Source organism: Diabrotica virgifera, chromosome 4, assembly GCF_917563875.1.
Source record: "Diabrotica virgifera virgifera chromosome 4, PGI_DIABVI_V3a".
Classification (NCBI taxonomy): Eukaryota; Metazoa; Arthropoda; class Insecta; order Coleoptera; family Chrysomelidae; genus Diabrotica; species Diabrotica virgifera.
This window is the reverse complement of record NC_065446.1, coordinates 173900442-173927503: the sequence shown is the minus strand read 5'-3', so window position 1 is coordinate 173927503 and position 27062 is coordinate 173900442. Positions and strand designations below refer to the sequence as shown.

At 33.1% G+C, this 27062-nt stretch overlaps 1 protein-coding gene across 1 annotated transcript in view; it reads right to left on the bottom strand.

Annotated features, from left to right (window-relative positions):
• Positions 1 to 421: 421 nt before the first annotated feature.
• Positions 422 to 27062, bottom strand: part of LOC114330369 (NPC intracellular cholesterol transporter 2-like) — a 62494-nt gene continuing 35853 nt past the window's right edge. Inside the window, exons 3-4 of the mRNA XM_028279710.2 lie at positions 15217 to 15389; positions 422 to 695 (exon numbers count right to left, since the gene is read on the bottom strand). Of these exons, the coding sequence (XP_028135511.2) occupies positions 582 to 695; positions 15217 to 15389 (287 nt within the window). The 3' untranslated portion in view covers positions 422 to 581. The remainder of the gene's footprint in view (positions 696 to 15216; positions 15390 to 27062) is intronic.

Below are 27062 nucleotides of genomic sequence, written 5' to 3'. Positions count from 1 at the left end.
TATTTTTGGTCCCAGAATATGTGATTAAATTTATGACCTGTATTTTTGTTACACCCTGTATTATTCCATAAAACGACACTCAAACTGCAAGACGCAAGGGTCTCGCAGGCTGTCTTGTTCTTGCTCAAGTCTTGCACGGTCAGTCTTGGTCTTGGTCTTGCTAAAACGCAAGAACAAGACCAAGACTGCAAGACCAAGACCGATTTTGGGCAACACTATTTTAGCTATAACCAATAAACAAAAATTGACTCTTTGTTGAAAATTATTTTGGTACAGGCCTTGATGCGATCACTTGAATATTTTGGACTTATGCATTTATGTTTTTGTATTTTTCGTCCCATACTGCTCTTCCCTGTCCCATTTTCTCTACTAATCTTCTGATTACTTTTTCTCCCTATTCCATATAAACGTGGTCTAAACATACGGTTAAGAACTGTTTCTATAATAAATAATAAATTCATAAATTATAAATAAAAACACTTAATCTTAAAAAAAACACTTAATTTCATACATAAAAACATAAAAAAAATATTGTCGAATATAGTATACTATTGTCCCCAGGATGTTTCTTGTCATAGAATCTAAATAATTTGTATAACAACGGGTAGATATTCAACGATACGGCATCGTTGTCGTCCGCAGACAACATCTGTATTGGTGTCGTCTTTCAGATGTAATTCGAGAACTAATGAAATCTAAAACAAACAATTTGAGCATTACATACTTACATATTATGTATATGAGAGAATCAGCGATTGCATTTCATTTCACTCTGAACACCATCGATACCCTATACGTATTTCGTCCTCATATCAAAGACTCGTCAGGAGTATCTTGATGGATGTCCAGAGCGAAATAAAATGTCATATGCCGTGGTAGTTTAATAAATTAACCCAACTTCACTACGCTAGGTACGATATCTTTATGAAATAAAGGAAAAGATTTCTCTGGTATACAAAGAAATCTCCCCAGTAGCGAACGTGAAATGTTAATTCAAAGCTTTTTTGTGACGTTTGTGATTGGGATAGTACACCAAAATTTGGGAATATTATGACATTGATTATGACATAGATAAAATCTCCAGGGACGGAACGCTGGGTGGCCGACAAATGAGTGGGGGGAAGAAGTGAATATAAAAATTATAAAGGTTTTTTTGTGACGTTTTTTTGTCCTCCACGCAGCGTTCTGCCCCTGGAGATTTTGCTCAGTTACGTCATGATCTACTTATTCCCAACTTTTGGTGCACTATCTAAATCATGAACGTCACAAAAAACCCCTTATAATTATATTTACCCCTGCCTCTACCCCTTTGTCCCCCCTCAGGATTCCGCCTCTGGAGACTTTGCTTAGTTGCGTCATGATCTACTTATTTCCAAATTTTGGTGCACTCGATTTCGAACGTCACAACAAAACCCCTTATAATTTTTATATTCGCCCCTACCAACACCCCTTTGTCGGCCACGCAGCGTTAAGACCCTGGAGATTTTACTTAGTTGTGTCATGGCCTACTTATTTCCAAATTTTGGTGCACTATCTCATTCATGAGCGTCACAAAAAAATAATAAAAACCGCGACTTTGACCCCTTTGAACTACCCTCGTCCCCCAGTCTGGTTACCGCCCGTTGGGTAAAGTCATGTACACAACTAATTCAATATATTCCCGTATAGTTTGTCCATATTACTTATCACGAGCAAAATCCGCTTCTATCTCTCCGACTCAATAATTTTCCACATTTTTGATCTGCATGTTTTAATAGTAAATAGTATGTTGTTTCTTACATTTATCCTCCTTCTCCTGGATTTGTTTTTATTAATATTGATTTTCAAACCTATGGTACTGGCTTCAAGGGAAAGTGTTTCCCGTTGGTCAGACACATCTTGTCGTAAGAGGCAGATTCTTCTTTTGAAGTCTATTCGTTTCGAATATTGGCGATCATTCTGGCTATAATTATTTTATTAGCTGATGCTTTAAATAGAGAACCATTGTTGTTCTGGAGAACCATTTCCTCAGGTTCTTTAACCATGATATTTTTCTTCTCCCAATTCCTCGTTTTTCAATGTTTTTTGCCTTGACCTTCAGTAATCTGTATTTAGTGCCGTTTCTCATTATGTGTCCGAGATATTCTAACTTTCTCCTTTTAATGGTATACATTACCTCTCTTTCTTTCCCCATACTTCGTAATATGGTCTTGTTGGTTATCTTGTCTGTCCATAATATCCTTAGGATTCGCCAGTATAGCCACATCTCGAAGGCTTTAAGATTTTGCCCCATCGCTTCAGTAAGTGTCCAGGATTGAACTCCGTAGAGTTCAATATTGAGAAGATATAATATCGTAGGAGCCTTACTTTTATCTCCAGATTAAGGTTATGGCTTTTAAAGAGCCTTGAAGTCCAATTCTTTCACTTATTTTATTTACTTTGTTTATTAGTTGCTGTAAACTGTTCAAACTGTCTGCAAAAATAATGGTGTCGTGTGCATAGCGGATGTTGTTTAGGCGTTTTCTATTTAGGAGTATTCCATGTTCGCAATTTTCCAAGGCTTCACTAAATATATTTCCTATGAGTATAGATTAAATAATATAGGGGAAAGTATATATCCTTGTCTAACGCCTCGTAGAATCTGGATTGTTTCCGTTGGTTCATCTCCAAGATTTGTTCTCATTGTAGCTGATTGGTTCCAGTATAAATTTTGTATTACACGCCGGTCTTTATAATCCATTTGGGCTTTTGTTAGAACATCCATCATTTTTCGGTGTTGAACTGTATCAAATGCTTTTTGGTAGTCCACAAAGCAGGCGTAAATATCGCAAGTCATATCTCTGCATCTTTGTGCAGTAATATCTGTAGACTAAACAGTGCATCTCTTGTACCTACGCCTTTCATGAATCCAAACTGTGTGTCTTGTATTTTCTCTTCGCCTAGTTTGTATATTCTACGATGTATAATTTTAAACTTCTTGATGATTAATCTTTAAGAATACTATTGTAAAATCTTCAATAATATCTATGACACAGGCAATAGCCTAAAAGATTGGCTACTTTTAGAATTTATTACGTTACCAAAAAAACAGGGAGCAAAAAAGTGCGGAGAATATGTATATAGTGTAGGACACAGAGGTTGAACCTTGCAAAATGGACACAAGTCCGGTTTTATTTTTTTTCTGATATATCAAGGGGTGCTTATTATGAGACTAACTTTTTCTTAAAAAATTTCACCCCGGAACCTCCTTTTTCACCCCTTTAAAGGGGGTAATTTGTGGTTTTTGCGGAACGTAGCCCTTCCTGTACTTTTTGCAAAAAATTTCTTTTATAGATATATGAAGAGGACTATATTTTCTATGATTTATTTCCCAACAGCATATGTCTATCACCCACCGTTTAGTGGGGGTGGGGCCCCAAAGTTGACAATTTTTTAAGAAAGACGTTTTAAAAAAATTTTTTTTTCCTAACTCTAATGGAAATTAAGAATAAATCCTGCGGCAATTATTTACAAATAAGTGTCTGATTTTTTGGTATAGGTTTCACTTAAGGGTAATTGCCCTTTTTTTAATTACAGGGTGTTACATTTCAAAAAACCCCTTTTTATACCATCTGAACCGTTTATGATAGAGTAAAAATATTTTCAGCGATTACCCATGTATTGGTGCTATTTACAAATTTGTATAATGCACCCCCATTTTTTCCCCGGAACCACCCCCAAAAAAAAAGAAGAATTAACAAAGAAAGTGATTTTCTTGGAATCCTTCACATACAATGCTCTTTATTAATATACTTCATATATCATTTTGTGCACGTTATTATTACCCATGCATGGACACCAAAAGCGATTTCCTAGTTCAACCCCTGTAGCCAAAAAAAAATTAATAAAATGGGGGATTGAAAAATTTTTTTTTTGCTTTTTGATCCATATGATCATATGCTTCATCAATAGTGTTTTTCAAAAATATATATGGTTATTGCAACATCCCTGTGGAAACCACCCCTATCCTTGAAAATATACTGCAGAAACTACCCCTATCCCTTGGCGAGCATGTTTTTACGATTTTCTCATTACCTATGCATTCTTTTTAAACAGAACTTATACAAGGTTAAAGACCACTATTTACTCTAAAAATTAGGTCCTATTCATTTTTTTCGTATAAGCAACCGTTGCGGCACAGTGGCGCCGTAAACCTCAGATATGCTTTGGCGGGCTCCAGTTTTTTTTTCGTCATCTGTTCGTTTTATTGATAAAGTACTTGTGTAAAATAAAACAACACAGTGTAACCTACAAATTATGACCTATGCACATTTTACATTCTTTGCGCCCCAAAGCCACAGTGGTGGCCCAAAATCAATTTTTGCATATTATTTTCGCCACCTACACGCATGTTATTGCATTAATTCTACCTTAATAGCACAATATTCACCCTGAAGTGGTCGCTAAGCAGTGGCGGATCCAGGGAGGGGTGATAGGGCGATCACCCCCCCCTTTCAAACCAAGTGATATTATATTTAAAGATTATAAAAATATTCATTTATTTTTAGAGAAATACTTAAATTATATTATTATTTTTATAAGAATAGCGTACTTTTATGCTTTAGCGACAGTGGCGGATCCAGCATCGTCAAGAGGGGGGTGCCAATTGGCTAAATTTCTATAAAAATAAATGAATATTTTTATAATCTTTAAATATAATATCACTTGGTTTGAGAGGGGAGGTGATCACCCCATCTCCCCTCCCTCGATCCGCCACCGCTTAGCGACCACTTAAGGGTGAATATTGTGCTATTAAGGTAGAATTAATGCAATAAAATGCGTGTAGGTGGCGAAAATAATATGTAAAAATTGATTTTGGGCCACCACTGTGGCTTTGGGGCGCAAAGAATGTAAAATGTGCATAGGTCATAATTTGTAGGTTACACTGTGTTGTTTTATTTTACACAAGTACTTTATCAATAAAGCGAACAGATGACGAAAAAAAAAACTGGAGCCCGCCAAAGCATATCTGAGGTTTACGGCGCCACTGTGCCGCAACGGTTGCTTATACGAAAAAAATGAATAAGACCTAATTTTTAGAGTAAATAGTGGTCTTTAACCTTGTATAAGTTTTGTTTAAAAAGAATGCATAGGTAATGAGAAAATCGTAAAAATGTGCTCGCCAAGGGATAGGCGTAGTTTCTGCAGTATATTTTGAAGGATAGGGGTGGTTTCCGCAGGGATGTTGCAATAACCATATATATTTTTGAAGAACACTATTGATGAAGCGTATGCCCATATGGATCAAAAACAAAAAAAAATTTTTCAACCTCCCATTTTATTTTTCTTTTTTTGCTACAGGGGTTGCACTAGGAAATCGCTTTTGGTGTCCATGCATGGGTAATAATAACGTGCACAAAATGATATATGAAGTATATTAATAAAGGGCATTGTGTGTAAAGGATTCCAAGAAAATCACTTTCTTTGTTAATTCTTCTTTTTTTGTGTGTGGTTCCGGGGAAAAAATGGGGCTGCATTATACAAATTTTTAAATAGCACCAGTACATGGGTAATCGCTGAAAGACTTTTTACTCTATCATAAACGGTTCAGATGGTATAAAAAGGGGTTTTTTAAAATGTAACACCCTGTAATCAAAAAAAGGGCAATTACCCTTAAGTGAAACCTATACCAAAAAATCAGTCACTTATTTGTGAAAAATTGCCGCAGGATTTCTTCTTAACTTCCATTACCGTTAGGGAGAAATAATTTTTTTTAAAAACATCTTTTTCAAAAACTTTTTAACTTTGGGACCCCACCCCCACTAAACGGTGGGTGATAGACATATGCTGTTGGGAAATAAATCGTAGAAAATATAGTCCTCTTTATATTTCTATAAAAGAAATTTTTTGCAAAAGGTACAGGAAGGGCTACGTTCCTCAAAAACCACAAATTACCACCTTTAAAGGGGTGAAAAGGGGGTTCCGGGGCGAAATTTTTTAGAAAAAGTTAGTCTCATAATAAGCACCCCTTGATATACCAGAAAAAAATAAAACCGGACTTGTGTCCATTTTGCAAGGTTCAACCTCTGTTTCCTACACTACTAGGCTAATAAGTCTAATCAGCCATACATTAAAACTTTTTCTTAAGAACTTCAGATTGTACGCCGTCTGGTCCTGCCCCTCCCTTCCTTTAATTATATTATGGCAGCTCTTAGCAGCCATAATATCACCATAAGAGACAGATAATTTAGAAATAATAAATACATAGTATATATATATAATCGGTTCATAACGTTCTACGACGTCTTCCGATTCCCAATCGCCATTGCTCTCGATCGTAGCACATGTCTTCGTTCAAGCCTCTTTCTCTGATTTCCCTATGGATTCCTTCTATCCAGCTTTTCCTAGGTCTTCCTCTTTTCCGCCGTCCTTTTGGTGCCCATCGTAGCACTTGCTTGGGTAATCTGTCTTCTTCCATACGTTGTACGTGGCCAAACCATCTTAGTTGCTTTGTTTTTATATCGTCCATTATTGTATGCTTTACATCTACTATCTCCAATATTCTTGTATTTCTGATTTTTTGTATTCTTGATATACCAGCAGATCTTCTCCAGAAGTCCGTTTCAGTTGTTCTGAGCATATTTTCGGATTTTTCTTTAAGTGGCCAAACTTCGCTGCTGTATGTTATAATGCTCTTAACAATGCTGTTATAGATGTTACGTTTATTTTCTTTGGAGATACTTTGGTCCCATAGGATTTTGTTCAATAATGCGATAGCTTTCCTTCCTTGTGTGCACCTTTCGTGGATATTCTTGTCCAACGTTCCATCTTGTGTAATTTTAAGACCCAAGTATTTATATTCCTGACAGTGATTAATAGTTATTTCATTTACCAACTCTAGATCCTGCTGTATACCTCCAACGCACATATATTCCGTTTTCTTGGTATTCACTTCTAAACCCCAGTTCCGGTACTCTTCTATGATTTTTCGGGTCATATATTCAATATCGTGATAGTCCTGGGCCATAAGAATCTGATCATCCGCAAAACATAGAGTGTATAGCATGTTATCATCATTTAGCGGTATACCCATATTCTTACATTTCCTTTTCCAGGATTTCAAAACTTGCTCTAAATATATTTTAAATAGTGTCGGCGATAGACAGCAGCCCTGTTTAAGACCCTTATTCACTTCAAATCCTGACGAGATTTCCTTGCCTAGCTTAACTTTTGCTATATTATGTTGGTATAGATTTTTTACAGCTTTAATGAGGTTCAGACTGATGTTTTTTCGAGGGCTTCCCAAAGTTTACTTTGTGGTACAGTATCGTATGCTTTTTTTAAGTCTATGTACACTAAATGCAGTTCTTGATTGTAGGCTATTTGTTTGTCTATTAACTGTGTTACACAATATAGGTGGTCAGTGGTGGATCTGCCAGCGCAGAAACCGGCTTGCTCTTCGGCCTCTAAGTCCTTGTATTCTTCTTCTATTTTATTTTTGATAATTTTTCCGTAAACTCTGCTGATGGTGCTTGTGACAAATATTCCCCGGTAATTATCGCATATATTTTTACTGCCTTTCTTGTGTATTGTAGAAATTACAGACAATTGCCATTCTTTTGGTATGACTTCGCCATTCATACATCTATTAAATAGATCTCTTAGGTATCCATACAGGGTGTTGCTACCGTATTTGAGCAGTTCTGGTGCTATGTCGCCAGGCCCTGACGCTTTTCTATTTTTTAGGGATTTGCATGCATTTCGTACTTCTTCCAGTCTTAACCGAATCGGTGAGCCACTGACAATTACATTAAAACTTTCGTGATCTTCGTTTTTAATAAAATCTTCTCTATTTTCTACTAGTAACTGCTTGAAATAGCCATCCCACTTTTCCAGAGTAATCGGTGTTATTATATCCCTTTTGGTATCTGTTCTCAACGTTTTAAGGAATTTCCAGCTCTCTGTGTTTCTTGTCCCCCCTATATAGGCGTTAAGTTGATTGCATTTTTTTGTCCACGTTTCGTTTTTCTTCTGTGTAATTTTTTTCCGCACTCTTGCTTGTGCTTCTTTGTATAAAACCTTATCGGAGTCTTTGTGTGTACTCATATATTTCCGGTACTTTTCTCTCTTATCGTCTATTTCGGTGGCTATTTCTAAGTCCCACCAATATGGTTTATTTCTTATGTTGTCTTTGTACTCCCCCAATGCCTCATATGCAGCTTCGTGTATACATTGTGTTATATGTGTATGAAGATGTATTTATAAATGTATATTGTCCTTTCAGTTTCTCGTCCAGTCGCTTTTCGTATAACGTTCTTATGCTTGTTTGTTGTAAGCTTTCTAGGTTGTATTTCTTTTTTGGTTCCAATTTGTTTCCTCCTTGTTCTCGTGGATTTAGATTTTTTTGAGATTTCTTTCCGGGGAACAGTACTTCCGCTTTTAGAAGATGATGGTCACTGCCGCATGTTGCTCCTCTATAAACCCTTACATCGTTAATTTTCATTCGACTCCGTTGTTTTATCAAAAGATAATCAATTATACTTTTCTGGTTCATAGTAGGTTGGGTCCGAGTATATTTATGAATGCATCTATGCTGGAAGAAGCCGTTCATAATTCTTAAATTGTTCTGTTTACAGATGTTAATTATTCTTGTTCCATTATTGTTGAGTACTTCCTCGCCGTATCTGCCTAATACGTCATCCTGTTTTTTATTGCCTGTTCTGCCATTTAGGTCTCCTAATAATATAATTTCTCTGACATTTCCTATTTTGACGATTTCATCGTTGAGCTGTTCATAGAACTCATCTTTGTTAGCTACCAGTGCGTCCTCGTTTACACCATATACTCCCAAAATAGTTATCCTATAGCCATATATGTTCATGTCATTAAATACATAGTAATTTATTATAAAACTTAGTCTCAATAAAATATAAACACGTTGACGGAGAGAACGTCTATAGACGTATAAATAATTTCCATTGATGTAATGTGACGCAACGTGTATAGACTACATTTTTAAAATGACGTGTTATGCATCTACAAAATACATCTATATATGCATATGAAATGTGACACGACATACATGTAGTAGCCCATATGTTTACTATTTACTAGGGGAGTTCAATTAGAACGAAAACATGCATTGTTTCGGAAAAATTCAAACAAGTTTATATTGTTCTAAAACTTTTTTGTTAGTTTATATACATGTTAAAGTAAAAAGCTCTACTCGCAGATTTGGCCGTTAATTGTTTATTAATTGTTTAAACAATAACAATTGTTTTGTTTAAATAATTTTAAAAATACCGTTGAATTCATCATTTTACTTTGATTAAATATGTTTTTATTCAGTGGTGTCATGGTGTGAGAACGCGTGTGAATGCCGTTCCCGCACTGGTTAAGAAAAGAAAAAAAAATAATAGAGAATTTAGGTTTTGTAAACAAAAATTAGCAGTGCGTTCCGGCACTGCTAATTTTGCCATGACACCACTGTTTCTATTTTGTTTTTGATTATGCTGAATCCGAATATGGCATTGCAATTTCAAAATTCTTATGCAGAAGCTCTTATACAGTGTGTTTGCGTAGCTAGGAACCACATGTAAACTTTTTTATTATCAATTTTACGAAAAAAAGGTATTCTTAATAAAATCCTCTGGATAGTCAAAAATCTAAAACTCAACCATCAGATATCAAATTTTATCAATTTTTTACGAGTTATGTCAAAAATATGAATTTCTTTAAAGAGTAAAATACCTTTATATTCCAGAATATCAAAAAATGCTATTATGAAAAGTTGTTTGAAATTAGAAACTATGTCTAAATATACAATTACATCATTCTAATCGAAAAAAAAATTTCAATTTTTTCTCAAATTACGGATACTCATCATCATTTTATTACAATTATTACGATAACTATTATCACTTTTACGAAAAAAAGTTATTCTTCATAAAATTCTCTCCCTGGTCTAAAATCTAAGATACAACCATCAAATTTTTCTTAAAAGTTAAGTGCCTTTATTATTCACAATATTTTAATTAGAAGGATGTAATTGCAGACTAGACCGGGGGTCACCAATTAGTTTCTCTGAGGGTCCGTTTCGAAAACCTATGACACCTCCGGGGTCCGGATTTATGCTGCCTGTGTCTGAATGTTCTGATTCGGTTTCTTTGTGGATTCTTGTTAAAAAATATCCCCTATAAACAAATCAGAAGGGTGCCGGCGAAATTTTTGGTTTTAACAAATTCACTTTTTTTGTCCGCGAAAATATGTTTTTAGCATTTTTGGGTCATCTTAAATAAAAAAGATCTGTCATTTTATTAAAACTTAAGAGTTTTCAAGCATCGCAAATGCATATTTTCGCATTTTTCAGATTTTAAATCGCTTATAACTCAAAAACTATCAACTTTTCAGAAATATGACAAGAGACCTTTATTGTTTATAATTACCCAAGAAACCTAAAAATACATTTTTCGAGGCAAAAAAGTTATTTTAAATTTGCTTAAAAAATTGTTTCACCCGGCACCCTTTTGATTTGTTTAAAGGGGACATTTTTGAACAGGAATCCGCAAAGAAATAGAGTCAGAAACATTTTTCATACCTAAGTGGCCTCACATAATGGGCTAATATGGAAAGAAAAACTAATAATATCTTATTGTTTTTTGGTTACTGTATACTTTTCTGTAAGTTTTCCTGGTATAATAAATAAAATATAAATTAATTGTGTATATTTTGATGTTATTATCATTATATTTTGAAAACAGCAGTATTGTAAGTTACTGAGAATATTTTAAAAATTAGGAATTTATATTTTGAGTGCTAATGAAGTTTTTAGACATCTTCAGTTTTGTAGAAAGGAGAAATCTGAGGAATTTAAAATAAATAATCATAGTACAAAATGCTAATTAACATGTTATCTTTTCTACATTAGTTTCAATGCAAGGTGTTTGTTGCAAACTTATTAAATCTGAAAATTATTTTAATTAAATGCACATTTGAAAAGTACTCCTACTTAACATATTATAGTAGAGAGGAAATGAATATAAAAAAATGCACATGACAATTTTATATTACCGCTTACTTAGTTTCAAAATTAATGATTAGTAAGTATAACAATAAGGGAGACAACTCTTTACAAAATTAAATTATCAGAGAGAAAAATGACATTTTTTATGTACAACCTGTCTGAAGTTTGGACAGTGCCGGTTTAACACAGTCTGCCGCCCGGTGCTGATATGGATGCCGCGCCCAGGCTCAAAAATATTTCTTAACTTTATTTCAATTAATAATTAAAACCGGTATAATTTGACTTAAACTTTCAATTGCTGTCAGCAGAATTGCTATTTTATTTTTTAATCAAACGTTATTCGCGTTCAAAAATTGCAATTTCTCGATTTTTTGAAAGTTCCACCGCGTTTATCTCGAAAACTATGCATCCTACGAAAAAACTTGTAAGAACATTTTTTGCTTAGAATTACCCGAGAAATACAAAAAAATGTTTTATTTTGCGAAAAATCGATTTTGTGTAATTCCTCAAGTTCTTTGTTTATAACAATCTTATCGACATCCGGATCAACTGTTACCCAAAAAATTCGTGTTCTACGGGTCAAAATACATAAAAAAAACTTGGGTAAGTCGATATAAATAAAGGAGCCCGTAGCACCCCCTCCTGGACACAGCACTAATTTGTTTACATACATAATGTTCTTGAACTCCTAAGTGGAGCATAGAGCTTCAGTGAAAACGCGCCATCGGGTTCTATTTTGCGCTAGGGCCTTCACCTCATTCCAAGACTTTCCTTGACTTCTTATCTCGTCCATGATGGATCTTCTCCAAGTTTGTGCTGGGCGACCTCTTTTTCTCTTTCCTTGGGGATTCCACTCTAGGGCATTTTTTGCAATACTGGAACTATCTTTTCGGAGTGTGTGACCTATCCACCCCCACTTTCTGTATTTGATTTCATTTTCTACCCTCTTTTGTTGGGTCAGGTGTAGCAGATCTTCGTTTCTGATGGTGTTTGGCCAGAAAATACGAACAATTCTTCGTAGACATTTGTTAACAAAGACCTGCAATTTGTCTGTAAGGTATTTTGTCACTTTCCAGGTTTCACATCCATAGAGTAGAACAGACATAACATTTGACTGGAATATTCGGATCTTTGTCCTTGTAGTATATTCTCCAGACATCCAAACAGGGTTAAGAATGCTGAAAGCTTGTTGAGCTTTTCGTATCCTCATACGAATATCGTCTTCTGTACCTCCACTTTCTGTTATGACACTTCCAAGGTACGTGAAGTTCTCCACATTTTCAATCTGCTTGTTGTCGATATTAAATAGCGTGTTGTTCCTTGCATTTATTCTCATCGACTTGGTTTTACCAATATTGATTTTTAAACCTATTTTATTGGCCTCAGTGGATAGTGTTTCCAATTGGTCGGCCACATCCTGGAACCTTTGTCAAATTATACCGGTTTTAATTATTTGCATTGCTAAAAATTAATTTTTTTATTATTAAACAAAGCTATTTGTTTATAAGCCAAAAAATTGTTTATAACTTTAAAACATTGCTGAGGCTGTTTAAATAATCCGATTTCAATTCTGTAAAGTGCATTAGATAGGTGGAGTACTTCTTTATATGTAAAAAAATTGACAAATCTTTGTATGTTCTAGTTTTTGTTGTGCAATATTTTAAAATTTTAATTTTTTAAAAAAGTTTAGATTTCAAAATTATTATGCAAAATCTAGTAAGTTAATTTTAATGAAATTTGGTGTACGGTCTTAGCACATTAAAAAAATTTTCTAAGCGAATTAGGAAGGTTCCAAGTGTAACCTAAGTGATGGAAAATAATTGAATAAGGACAGGTTTGTTTTGCCCCCTTATTTTATATTTATTGCTATTTTGAAGCAAGGGTGATAGATTAAGACATTTTTAACAAATCGCATCTGATATAAAATTGAATTATCTTTGTTTTATTCCTATAGGACTTTGTTCTAAAATGAATAGTTTTTAAGTTATAAGCAAAAAAAGTAGAAAAAAACGAAAAAGTTTTGAAATTTTTAAATATTTTATTTTTTTATTAATGTTCCGGGCATACTTGAGAAGGAGCATAAATTAATTATTATTAACGAAGTTATCACCTAACTTTATCCGCAAAAATCTGAATGCCACCTCTCACATCCACCTAAAAACAGATTCTTACTGGTCTAATTATATTCTTAAACGCTGTAAAATGATATAATTTTACGGCGCGCGGCATGTTTGTACGTTATCTGACATTTAGATAACATAAACTGAACACAGTGCATAAACCATATAGGTACGTCGACGTTAATAATAATAATTTATTTATAAATTATTGTTAAGTTTTCAAGTTAATGATCAACCAGAAAATTTTTTATTATTATATCATGTGGATTTGTATGCAAATTTTATTTTACCATAATCATATAATTTCGGAACAGCACGCGCTTCGCGCGTACCGCCCTAGAACCTTCAACCGCCCGGTGCTACAGCACCCAAAAGACCCCTGGTTAAACCGGCGCTGAGTTTGGAGTGAGTTTAGTGCAACTGAGTCTCATTAGGGAGTTGAAATATTCATCTGTTAAGTGAGATCTGTACGGATTTTTAATAAACTTCATTCTTGATAAAGCGGCTTCGAACACATAAGTTGAGCCAAACATAGTATCTACACAATTTCATGGCCAAACGTTTTCAAAATTGCGAAACACTAGGTATATTCTGAATTTATTGACGGTCCGCAAAAAACTAGCTCACGGTCCGGATGCGGACCGCGGTCCGCTAATTGGTGAACCCTGGACTAGACCATAGTTTTTAATTCCAAACAACTTTTTAATAACAATTTTCGATATTGTGAAACGTAAAGGTACTTTACTCTTGAGTGAAATTCATATTTTTTGACATACCTCGTATAACATTAATTAAATTTGATATTTGATGATTGCATCTTAGATTATTATATATGCGATGAAGAGTATTTTATAAAGAATAACTTTTTTTCGTAAAACTGATAATAAAAAAGTTATCAACAGGTTCCAAGTTAAGCAGACATACTGTATAAGAGCTAAAAAAATTTTTTTGCTGAACATTTGTTATTGTTGAAGCTTGTTATTAAATGTATTTTAGGTAAGTTTTACAGAAAAAAGGTTTGATCATTTTGTATAAACATTTTTTGGCTGGTAATTTTCGGTTTTTATATTATATTTTTGTTATCTTTCTTAATTTTCTTAAAAAGAAATAGTTTATTTCATTGCTAAAGTAAAATAATTTAGTTCATTTAAAAGATTACACCTAAGCTTTAAAAAAGCACTTATAAAACTGTAATAAATCTGTTAAAACTTGAGTAATGCCGTCTTAAAGTGGTGGTAATTCTATAAAACTACGAAGATTTCAGAAATTATATTTTTTAAGACGTCATATCATTTGAATAAAATTTTTGAAATTTTTTTGAATGAAAAATCATTTAGTAAGATGCTTGGAAGGTAAGTTGTGCAAAATTGAGAGTTTTATAAGAAAAATTGTATTAGTTACACGTTTTTAAATCATTTTTAAACAAAATTCATGTAAGGCTCACTTTCCGCCCACACCGTACTTATGCTCGTACCTTTTATTTCTTTCTATTATAACCATAAGATAGCTTAATTATTCTTCTTTCATGTTCAATTTGTAAAATTTCATTTGATTCATTAGTTAAAGAATTACATTAAAATAACTCAACCGTGCACTTTGCCGTACGTTAGTTTACAGTGCGCTAATGTTTGTGAGAAGGGTGACTTTAACGTTATAAATAAAAAATTATAGAAGATACAGATTTAATCTTAGAGAATTCTTTATATAAGATTTTTTTGTAACATTTTCTTGATTTTTCAATGGTCAAGTCAGTTTTTTTCTAAAATTTATATTTTCGGAGTTATTTAAAAAAAAACATCTAATTTAGTAGTTCATTTGTTTAATAAAAAGTGAAGCACCCACTTCTCGAGTAGAACTTTTTGATATGTTGTTTATTAAAGATTTCCTAATGAAATTACAAAAAGTTCTATCTTGTTTGATTTTTTCCGAAGCGAAAATTTATATGCACTCCCCTATACATACAAAAAATGTTTCCATATACTAAAAGCGCTAAAATAAATGCAGAAATTTCCCTATTCTACTTTGCAAAGTTCATATAGTGTCACAACACTTGCTTATACATTTGATGCACTGTCCGTCAACGTGTTAAACAAAAAAACGTTGTCTCCTACTTACCGAGGGAAAGGATTCATCGATGTAAATGGCGATACTATAGGTATAGGTTTCGTAAGGTCTTATCGGACAATCCACACCATAATTACAAGCATTTGGGTCGGGCAATTCAAGTTTGCGATAAAATATACCAATTTTACCATAAGCCTCAGCTGTTAAAGAATATGACTTTACGCCTAAAAAAAATATACGATGAAAGTGCAAGTAATATCCCATTTTAAAGCTCGTTTAAAGTTCTGTTGAGTGGTACACAACTATTTTAGCCGACAATCTAAAAAAATACTCATTTCAGTTATTATCCTTAAAAAATTACCACTGTGGTTTTCGGGCCGGTAGATCGTGCGCAGATAAAACATTCGTGATGCAGCAAGTAATATATAACGATCGGATGGACAAGAGGTCATGAAGGCTGAACCAGAAGGATCAGGACGATATTATCCTTAGATGGAATAAAGGAATAACCGAAGATGGAAAGGTCCAATCGCCTACATTGACGAAACAATGGCCACGTTGCTCAGTCGGAAGAGATGTGGGCATGGTTCTTTGGGTTGAGCTTCTGTTACAATGAAAGGTGTTAGTAAGTGAATAAATAATGGATGCGAATAGAGCTAATGAAACGACGATAGACAAAAGATAAATAGATAACATTAACTGATGGTTTGACTCATGGACTCTAGAAAACGTAAATACTGAATACACAAAGGAATATATTGGGCGCCTGGTATTTTGACCAACAAATACTCAAAGGAACAATAATTAACAAAACATAACACAACAATAAAAAAATTAGCAACAATACTACGACAACACATCAATGTTCTAATCTTGAGCTGTAAATAATAAAATCAAATAAAATACGACATCGTAAGTTTCAATGTAACTTTTATTGAACTACTCAATAAGGTGTTCTCAATAAGGTAATACTCAATACATATTTACAGGATCTACACAGACAGAAATAACTATAAAATTGTTGAGCAAAAAAAGAAAACTTCAAATACATTAACTTAATTTATTTGGTCAACACAAACACAGACCGATAATAATCAACAACGTAAAATAGATGACCATAATTTCTAATGACTCTAATTACTAAACTGAAAAACTGAATAATTACTCAAAAAAAATTAAAAACATATAATTGACACTCATATTCCGTCATCTATTTGCAAATAAAAAAAGCTTTTTTTGTTTCTATAATACTAAATATTTAATTACACAAAAAAATTACATAATCAAAATGTCTATAGTTTAAATGATCACTCATTTAAAAAAAATAATCTTAAACTTCATACTAAAAGTATGACCTACTTTTCAGAATGTCACTATCACAAACTGAGCGAAAACTTTAGGTCATTGAACTTATTTCATAGAAGAACACAAAAAGGTCCTTGCCCTGGACATGCTAAAGGCGTCTCTACTAACTTGTTCAATAAGTAAAAGATGAGTGACTTACTTCAAATAGTTGTCAGAGGGTAGGATGGCCCTTTGTAAGCCGGCAGGCTCTTAAGGTATGAAAGATGGCCAGGAAGAAGTTCGACTGTACGGCATAGTCGAAAGAATAACAGTAACAGTGTTGATAGAATAGCAGCTGGACAACATAATGCATAGGTAGAAGGTGGAAGGTGGAAGGTGGATCCTTTAAAAAAATAGAAAACGCAATTGTACAATTATTGTACATACCAATTAACAATAATTAATACTCTTACCTGCCTAACCGGCGGGGCCCACAATACACGAACTAACTTGATCTCACATAATGACTGACTATATTAACTCAACTCACAAATGATGCAGAATTTTAAGAATTTGTGGTTTTTATGAACCTTTGGCGTCCTTTGATAGGGGTGGGGTTTTAACCAATCAAAATTATGGGAAACTGTGAGAGATTTTCAAGAACAGATTTCCTTACCACTCGTAAAAGGGCTTAGCGAACCTAATACTTAAGATGAGTTATGACTCGAGGGTGAAGCATTAACGACTTAGTTTACCTAAAAGCATATCAAATCTTCACATTTTGGATAGCGACACATGTGTTTCTAAGAAAAACACGGCACTAGAGATTCTGGAATCTACAGGGAAATAAGTTAAAATCCATGTAGCAATGAAAACTGAAGTAAATTCTACACTGGGAAAACTTAAACGTTACACAGCTTCCCCCCACGATTTAAACTGTGGTGCAATACCACTGTTTACAATCGGAGTCTGCAGTAAGCACCATAAACAAAAGACTGATCATCAAGCAGTAGCCTGACACAGTTGGTAATGATCTAGACACACTAAAATAGTACCCTGATTAATACCCATAAGTAGCCATACTGGAGAAAATCTCTTTTCTGCTGTTATGGCCTTTTTAAACGACTGTGGCATTGATGTAAATGACATGAGGGGAAAATAATACGGCAATGCAGCAAACATAGGCATATACAATGATCTCCAGGCTCATTTATCTGAGATTAACAAACTTGCAATTAACATTCATTGTGCCGAACATTGGCTTAATTTAGTTGGAGTAAGTGCTGCTAAAAGTTGCGTTGGAGCAATGGGTGCGTTCACCAGACCAGTGCGCTGTGTCAGCGCTTTAAAACTGTTGCTAACTTACTGTTGTAAGCTTTTTCGGGTGAACGTCAATGTCAATTTAGACTAAACTTCAACGTGTTGACAAAGCGGTAGCCATTTTATTCAACGTAGGATTTGCCATAGAGGTATATATTAACATAGAGTGAGCCAGTGAGCCTACCCTCCGCGCTTCCTGACGACAAGATCTCATGGACTGGTTTGCGGTATCTCTCTCTAGCACATTGTATCGAGAAACTAAGATGACATTAAGTGTGAGTATAGGCACGGAAGGGGAGGACAACTGTCGCAGCTTTACTATGCGTAAGGGTGAAACGGCACTAATCCAAATAAAAAAGATGGTGTCGTCACTTCGCTCTGAATGACACTCTGTCTGTGATAATATACAGGGTGTTTCATTAATAATTGTCCATATAGTAACTGGAGAAACCTTAGCACAAAATACGAAGATTTAACATAAAACACTTAAATAAAATGTGGTTCCTTACTGAGTTACAGGGTGTTTTATCTAAAAATTTAAAAATTATTTTTGCTCAGAATTTTAAAACGGTTCGAAGTATTCTTTTCATACTTGGCAGAAAGTGCGACTACTATAGAACCTACTAAATTATGATAACAAACGTTTCTAGCTACTACCAGAGGCGTACGACAGGAGATAGTGAATGGTTGGCCCTTCTCAAATTCTACGCCACTGGAGGAATTATTATTTTAGTGCCACTTTAGATTCTCCAATACTTTCTACGTAAATAATATACTCTTCATTGGTAACGATAAAGTTATTAGTTTTCGAGATATTTGAAGTTAAATATGAAACGGCACAGTAATTTTGAATAATTTATGATATGATTCATATGATTAAAATTTAAAAAATATTTGTACCCAGTACTTTAATACTATTCGGCGTATCCTTATCATACTTGGCAGAAAGTGTAGGCACTGTACACCCTACTAAATTAAGATAAACAAACGTTTCTAGCTACTACCAGAGGCGTATGACAGGGGGTAGTGGCTGGTTGACCCTTCCCAAATTCTACGCAACTGACGAAATTGCTATGTTAGTGTAATTTTTTGATTTTCCAATACTTTTTATGTAAATAATATACTCTTCATTCGTAACGATAAAATGATTAGTTTTCGAGATATTTGAAATGAAAAATGAAGCGACACAATACATTAATCAAAATAACCGTGTCGTTTCATTTTTAACTTCAAAGATCTCGAAAACTAATGACTATATCGTTACGAATGAAGAGTATATTATTTTCATAGAAAGTATTGGAGAATCCAAAAATTGAACTAAAACAGCAATTCCACCAGTGGCGTAGAATTTGGAAAGGGTCAACCATTCACTTTCCCCCGTCGTACGCCTCTGGTAATAGCCATAAACGTTTGTTTAACGTAATTTAGTAGTTTGTACAGTACCTATACTTTCTGCTAAGTACGAAAAGGATACGTCGAATAGTTTTAAAATGCTGAGCAAAAATAATTTTTAAATTTTTGATAAAACACCCTGTAACTCAGTAAAGAACCACATTTTATTTAAGTGTTTTAGGTTAAATCTTCGTATTTTGTGCTAATGTTTCTCCAGTTGCTATATGGACAATTATTAATGAAACACCCTGTATAAGTCTATGGGATTTGCATCACTTCAATTGGCGAGGAACCGCAAAGTGGGGGACGCCTGGTGGCAAATTTGAAAAGCATCAAGTCGAGGAAAACATTGACTTTGTCATTAATTTGTGTACATATTTGCGGTCAGTTTATGTTGTAATTAACCACGGTTCTTAGACATTACTACGGTTGCCCAGATCGACTAACCAATGAACATTAGGGTGCGATTACGTCACGAGTGTACTGTCATTTGAATCGTCATATGATTTTTTTTCGAATCCTGAGAAAACTAATAAGTATTTTAGAAAAATTTAAACGCAGAATAAAAGATTACATTATTACCGAGGGCGGAAAGCCCCTTAGAATAAACAAGCAGTTTCATTTGAATGAAATATTTAAAATTAAATATCACACTTCTCTTTTATTTTCAGCCCTGTAACTTATATAAATAAACATTATAGAAGTTTTCAGGGACTTTTGGCCCTCGGTAATAATGTAGTCTTTCATTCTGAGTTTAAATTTTTCAAAAATATTTATTAGTTTTCTCAGGATTCGAAAAAAATGAATACAATTAAAACACATTGAGAATTTTGACATGCGTCAAAATTTTGCATTAATTCAATGTAAAATTCTAAACTGTTGAATTCCAGCTTCCCTAATTATTTTACATCAAAAGACATTAGAAACTATTTGTAGAGGATTGAAATCTGTAAGTATTGAAAACAACTGTTAAAATTGGTCTACGAATTAAACATATTCCAAAATTTTGTAAAAATGTAATACATTTCAGTTTTTCAGCCCAAAATTAGGCCACACACAATGAAATAATGTTCACATTTTTGAACTGTCAATATTTTTATTTTATCATTTATTGTTTAAAAACAATACACTTGATAAAATACCCTCAGTTGCGGAGAAATATTAATAATAAAGATTTTTTATTCAGTCAATGATGTGAGCACTGTCAGTTAAATATTTAGTAACGTGTGGCCTAACTTTTACACGCATACCTATTGTAGCAAATGTATCATATTTTTCAAAATTTTGGAATGCATTTAAATCAGAGAACAATTTTAACTTTTGATTTTAATACAGATTTTAATTTTCTACAAGTATTCACTCATGACTTTTGATGTAAAATAATTAGGGAAGCAGGAATTCAACAATTTAGAATTTTACATTGAGTTTCCTATGGCCCGATTTACGATTCACCACCCGGTATAAGATAAAATGTGTATTATTTGTCTTATTATTTAATATTAACACAAATAATACACATATATACACAATAACACACATTCAATGATCGAAAATCATTTAAAAATATGGAATTGTGTACTCTTGTGACGTAAAGTCAAAAATATAAGTCTCCCCACCACCGCGTCGGTCAAGACAACCGTAATAAAGTCTAATAACCGTGGTAATTAACAATGAATTCACTTAAAAAATTATTGCAGTGTTCCTCAGTATTCATTCCTATTATACTCTACGTAATGACTTAACTAACTAGCCAAATCACACATTTTAATAATAGGCCTTCGGCCCACATATAAAATTTTTTATTTATGACCACACCGTTGAAGCTTTTTGTACTTGTTACTTGGGTGGAGTCGGACAAATTTGGAGCTTGGCGCATTATGGTAGTGGGGCGTTTGTCTGTCAAGCGGTGACGAAGTTGTCAATTTTATGCAAGAAAAAAATTTATAACCACATCGGTCATTTTATTTTAATCAATGGTTTTTATCATATAAACAGCGAAAACAATTTTGTCGGACAAAAATATTGGGGTATATGACGCGTCGGACACGCTAAATATGTCAAATTTATGAAAAAAATAAATTTATTACCACATGGATAATTTTAATTGAATCTACCATAAAACCTTTTTCCAATAATGTGGTAACCTTGTCGGACAATTTTCACGGGGCATATGAGCAGTCGGATGCGCCGAAGATGTCAATGTCCTGAAATTTTTTTATTTATTACCATTTTTCCGACAAGATTAGTAGGTTATAAGTAATTATATTCTTAATCAAAAAATCAAAGTGTCGGACAAAAATATTGGGGCAAATCGACAGTCGGACAAAAAATTTAATTTTTATTGGTAAACTATACTTTTACACTATGCTGGGTTCGTACATCCCTTATCTTTACAACCATTTTTCCGACAAAAGTAGTAAGTTACAAGTAATTATATTCTTAAACAAAACATGTAATTGTCTGACCAAAATGTTGGGGCAAACGAACAGAAAACTTAATTCTTTTAGGCTATCGACGAGGAGGTATTATCAAAAAAAAATTTAAAACAGATTTTCTCGGTTATTTTTGAATCCATTTAGCTGAAAATAGGTACACACGCTAAGTAAAACATTTAAAAAGGTATGACGAAGAGCTGTACCCAAAATTTTCTTAAAAAATTTTCCGAAAATAGGGAAAATTTTAGAAAAATTTTGATCTGATAATTTGTGTACATACTCCATGAACAATGACAAACGTCGTTCTATAGTTTTTTTTTCCAATTTAAAAAAAAAACATTTCCGACAAAAGTATCAGGTTATAAGTAGTTATATTCTAAATCAAAAAATCTAAGTGTCCGACAAAAATATTGGGGCAAATCCAAAGTCGGACAAAAATTTAATTTTTATTAATAAACTATACTTTGAAACTATGCTGGGTTCTTTAATCCCTTATCTTTACAACCATTTTTCCGACAAAAGTAGTAAGTTACAAGTAATTATATTCTTAAACAAAAATGTAATTGTCTGACGAAAATGTTGGGGCAAACGAACAGAAAACGTAATTCTTTTAGGCTATCGACGAGGAGGTATTATCAAAAAAAATTTTAAAACAGTTTTTCTCGGTTATTTTTGAACCCATTTAGCTGAAAATAGGAACACACGCTAAGTAAAACATTTAAAAAGGCATGACGAAGAGCTGTACCCAAAATTTTCTTAAAAAATTTTCCGACAATAGGGAAAATTTTAGAAAAATTGTGATCTGATAATTTATGTACATACTCCTTGAACAACGACAAACGTCGTTCTATAGTTTTTTTTCCAATTTAAAAAAAAACATTTCCGACAAAAGTATCAGGTTATAAGTAGTTATATTCTAAATCAAAAAATCTAAGTGTCCGACAAAAATATTGTGGCAAATCCAAAGTCGGACAAAAAATTTAATTTTTATTAATAAGCTATACTTTGACAAAATTTATTTATTTATTTATTTATTTATTTATTTATTAATATGCTGGGTTCGTGCATCCCTTATCTTTACAACCATTTTTCCGACAAAAGTAGTAAGTTACAAATAATTATATTCTTAAACAAAAAATGTAATTGTCTGACAAAAATGTTGGGGCAAACGAACAGAAAACTTAATTCTTTTAGGCTATCGACGAGGAGGTATTATCAAAAAAAAATTTAAAACAGTTTTTCTCGGTTATTTTTGAACCCATTTAGCTGAAAATAGGTACACACGCTAAGTAAAACATTTAAAAAGGCATGACAAAGAGCAGTACTCAAAATTTTCTTAAAAAATTTTCCGACAATGGGGAAAATTTTAGAAAAATTTTGATCTGATAATTTGTGTACATACTCCTTGAACAATGACAAACATCGTTCTACAGTTTTTTTTTCGAATTTAAAAAAAAAACATTTCCGACAAAAGTATCAGGTTATAAGTAGTTATATTCTAAATCAAAAAATCTAAGTGTCCGACAAAAATATTGGGGCAAATCCAAAGTCGGACAAAAAATTTAATATTTATTAATAAACTATACTTTGACACTATGCTGGGTTCGTGCATCCCTTAGCTTTACAACCATTTTTCCGACAAAAGTAGTAAGTTACAAATAATTATATTCTTAAACAAAAAATGTAATTGTCTGACAAAAATGTTGGGGCAAACGAACAGAAAACTTAATTCTTTTAGGCTATCGACGAGGAGGTATTATCAAACAAAATTTTAAAAAAGTTTTTCTCGGTTATTTTTGAACCCATTTAGCTGAAAATAGGTACACACGCTAAGTAAAACATTTAAAAAGGTATGACAAAGAGCAGTACTCAAAATTTTCTTAAAAAATTTCCGACAATACGGAAAATATTAGAAAAATTGTGATCTGATAATTTGTGTACATACTTTTTGAACAACGACAAACGTCGTTCTATAGTTTTTTCTCGAAAAAAAAACATTTCCGACAAAAGTATCAGGTTATAAGTAGTTATATTCTAAATCAAAAAATCTAAGTGTCCGACAAAAATATTGGTGCAAATCGACAGTCGGACAAAAAATTTAATTTTTATTAATAAACTATACTTTGAAACTATGCTGGGTTCGTTAATCCCTTATCTTTACAACCATTTTTCCGACAAAAGTAGTAAGTTACAAATAATTATATTCTTAAACAAAAAATGCAATTGTCTGACAGAAAATGTTGGGGCAAACGAACAGAAAACTTAATTTTTTTAGGCTATCGACGAGGAGGTATTATCAAAAAACATTTTAAAACAGTTTTTCTCGGTTATTTTTGAACCCATTTAGCTGAAAATAGGTACACACGCTAAGTAAAACATTTAAAAAGGTATGACAAAGAGCAGTACTCAAAATTTTCTTAAAAAATTTCCGACAATACGGAAAATATTAGAAAAATTGTGATCTGATAATTTGTGTACATACTTTTTGAACAACGACAAACGTCGTTCTATAGTTTTTTCTCGAAAAAAAAACATTTCCGACAAAAGTATCAGGTTATAAGTAGTTATATTCTAAATCAAAAAATCTAAGTGTCCGACAAAAATATTGGTGCAAATCGACAGTCGGACAAAAAATTTAATTTTTATTAATAAACTATACTTTGAAACTATGCTGGGTTCGTTAATCCCTTATCTTTACAACCATTTTTCCGACAAAAGTAGTAAGTTACAAATAATTATATTCTTAAACAAAAAATGCAATTGTCTGACAGAAAATGTTGGGGCAAACGAACAGAAAACTTAATTTTTTTAGGCTATCGACGAGGAGGTATTATCAAAAAACATTTTAAAACAGTTTTTCTCGGTTATTTTTGAACCCATTTAGCTGAAAATAGGTACACACGCTAAGTAAAACATTTAAAAAGGCATGACAAAGGGCAGTACTCAAAATTTTCTTAAAAAATTTTCCGACAATGGGGAAAATTTTAGAAAAATTTTGATCTGATAATGTGTGTACATACTCCTTGAACAATGACAAACATCGTTCTACAGTTTTTTTTTCGAATTAAAAAAAAACATTTCCGACAAAAGTATCAGGTTATAAGTAGTTATATTCTAAATCAAAAAATCTAAGTCTCCGACAAAAATATTGGGGCAAATCCAAAGTTGGACAAAAAATTTAATTTTTATTAATAAACTATACTTTGACACTATGCTGGGTTCGTGCATCCCTTAGCTTTACAACCATTTTTCCGACAAAAGTAGTAAGTTACAAATAATTATATTCTTATACAAAAAATGTAATTGTCTGACAAAAATGTTGGGGCAAACGAACAGAAAACTTAATTCTTTTAGGCTATCGACGAGGAGGTATTATCAAAAAAAATTTTAAAAAAGTTTTCTCGGTTATTTTTGAACCCATGTAGCTGAAAATAGGTACACACGCTAAGTAAAACATTTAGAAAGGTACGACAAAGAGCAGTACTCAAAATTTTCTTAAAAAATTTTCCGACAATGGGGAAAATTTTAGAAAAATTTTGATCTGATAATTTGTGTACATACTCCTTGAACAATGACAAACGTCGTTCTATAGTTTTTTTTCGAATTTAAAAAAAACATTTCCGACAAAAGTATCAGGTTATAAGTAGTTATATTCTAAATCAAAAAATCTTAAATGCCCTACAAAAATATTGGGGCAAATCGATGGTCGGACAAAAAATTTAATTTTTATTAGCAAACTATAGTCTTAAGCTATGCTGAGTTCCTGCATCCCTTATCTTCACAACCATTTTTCCGACAAAATTAGTAGGTTATAAGTAATTATATTCTTAAACAAAAAATGTAATGGTCTATCAAAAATGTTGGGGCAAACGAAAGAAAACTTATTTTAGGCTATCGACGAGGAGGTGTTGTGAAATAATATTTTAAAACAGTTTTTCTCGGTTACTTTTGAATCGATTTAGCTGAAAATTGGTACACACACTAAGTACAACACTTAAAAGGGCATGACGTAGAGTTGTACCCACAATTTTCCAATAAAAAATTCCGACAATAGGGAAAATTTAGGACAAATTGTTATCTGAAAGTTTGTGCACATACTCTTCGAACAATGACAAACTTCGTTCTGTAGTTTTTTTTCGAAGTTAAAAAAAAATCCGACAAATGGGAAAATTTCGGAAAAATTTTCGAAAATTTTGGAAAGTCCTCTACGTTACGCCCTTATATTATAAGGAGTATTTCTACAAATTTTCAGTTTGATCTATGTAGAGCTAACCGAGAAATATTATTTATAGTTCGCTTTGGCCTCCTTGATGCTTATTATTTCTTTATATCCCAGAGAACGGCTGTTCCCGTACTTGTGACACTATATATATGTACAAGAAATTTTCTATTTTCTAAATGTGACTGAATTAAAAAAATTGGGCCAAATCCAATCTTAAAATATAGGGAAAGACTCGCCCATCCAAATGTCAACCATCCATTTTGGTCCAAGGGTGGGGATTTTACGGCCCTTCCCATTTAGGGTCTGTTTTTCGTTCTCGTCCCCAAAACTCCCAAAAATTTCGAAAATTTAAGTCCGTCCTTTACGGCTTCTTATAGTACTGATAATTACCTTTCCAATGCATGTTTAATTTTCAAAATTGGTTATACCATTCAAAAGTTACCGATCTCAGAAATTTTATTCAATTTCTGTTTAAAAAGGGAGAAATGTTTTGTATGTGTGTATGTTTGTGGAAAAGTTACACCGATCTGAATTTTTTTTTCTATGTTTTAAGAGGGGTCAGGGCCGATTCAGAACCGGTGTAGCTTGTGACTTTCGACTTTTCGACCACCCTTAAGCCAGCTATAGGACTTAGTTCAAGTCTTAGGTTCAAGGAGAGACAGGAAAACCGCAAATACACCAAATTAATAGCTTTGAGTTAAGCTTTCAAATAGTGCCTAAGTGGTTAGGATCAGAGATACACACGGCTCAGTACAGCTGAAAAACTGAAAAACTAAACTTTGAAAATTTTGGTTTTTGGATAATTACTCAAAATTTCAACCTACGAATTTCGCCAATAACTGAGGAGGACTCTAGACGCGTCTAACGGTGTATACCTCATATCAGGAAAAATTCGAATTTTTAAGTTATAACCTTCATAAATGTGATCAAATCTATTTCCTATGGGAAAAACGGTTTTTCAAGCTCAATAGTTCCTATAATACCTTCAGTTATCATACGTGACCTTGGATGCATCCGACACTACTTCTCATATTTAGTGATGAAAATCGGTTATACCGATTAGAATGTATCTAGTTCCAAAAGTATAATCCATTTGACCATTATCGCCGAAATGGTTTATGTAGTTGTAGTGCTTGCGACGCTAAATTTAATAGAGCAATCCGAGTTCATTTACCGGCCATTAAGAGGATCGGTACGTATTTTCGGCTGCAATGCTATCCAAATGGGGATTCATTTTTTTCGAA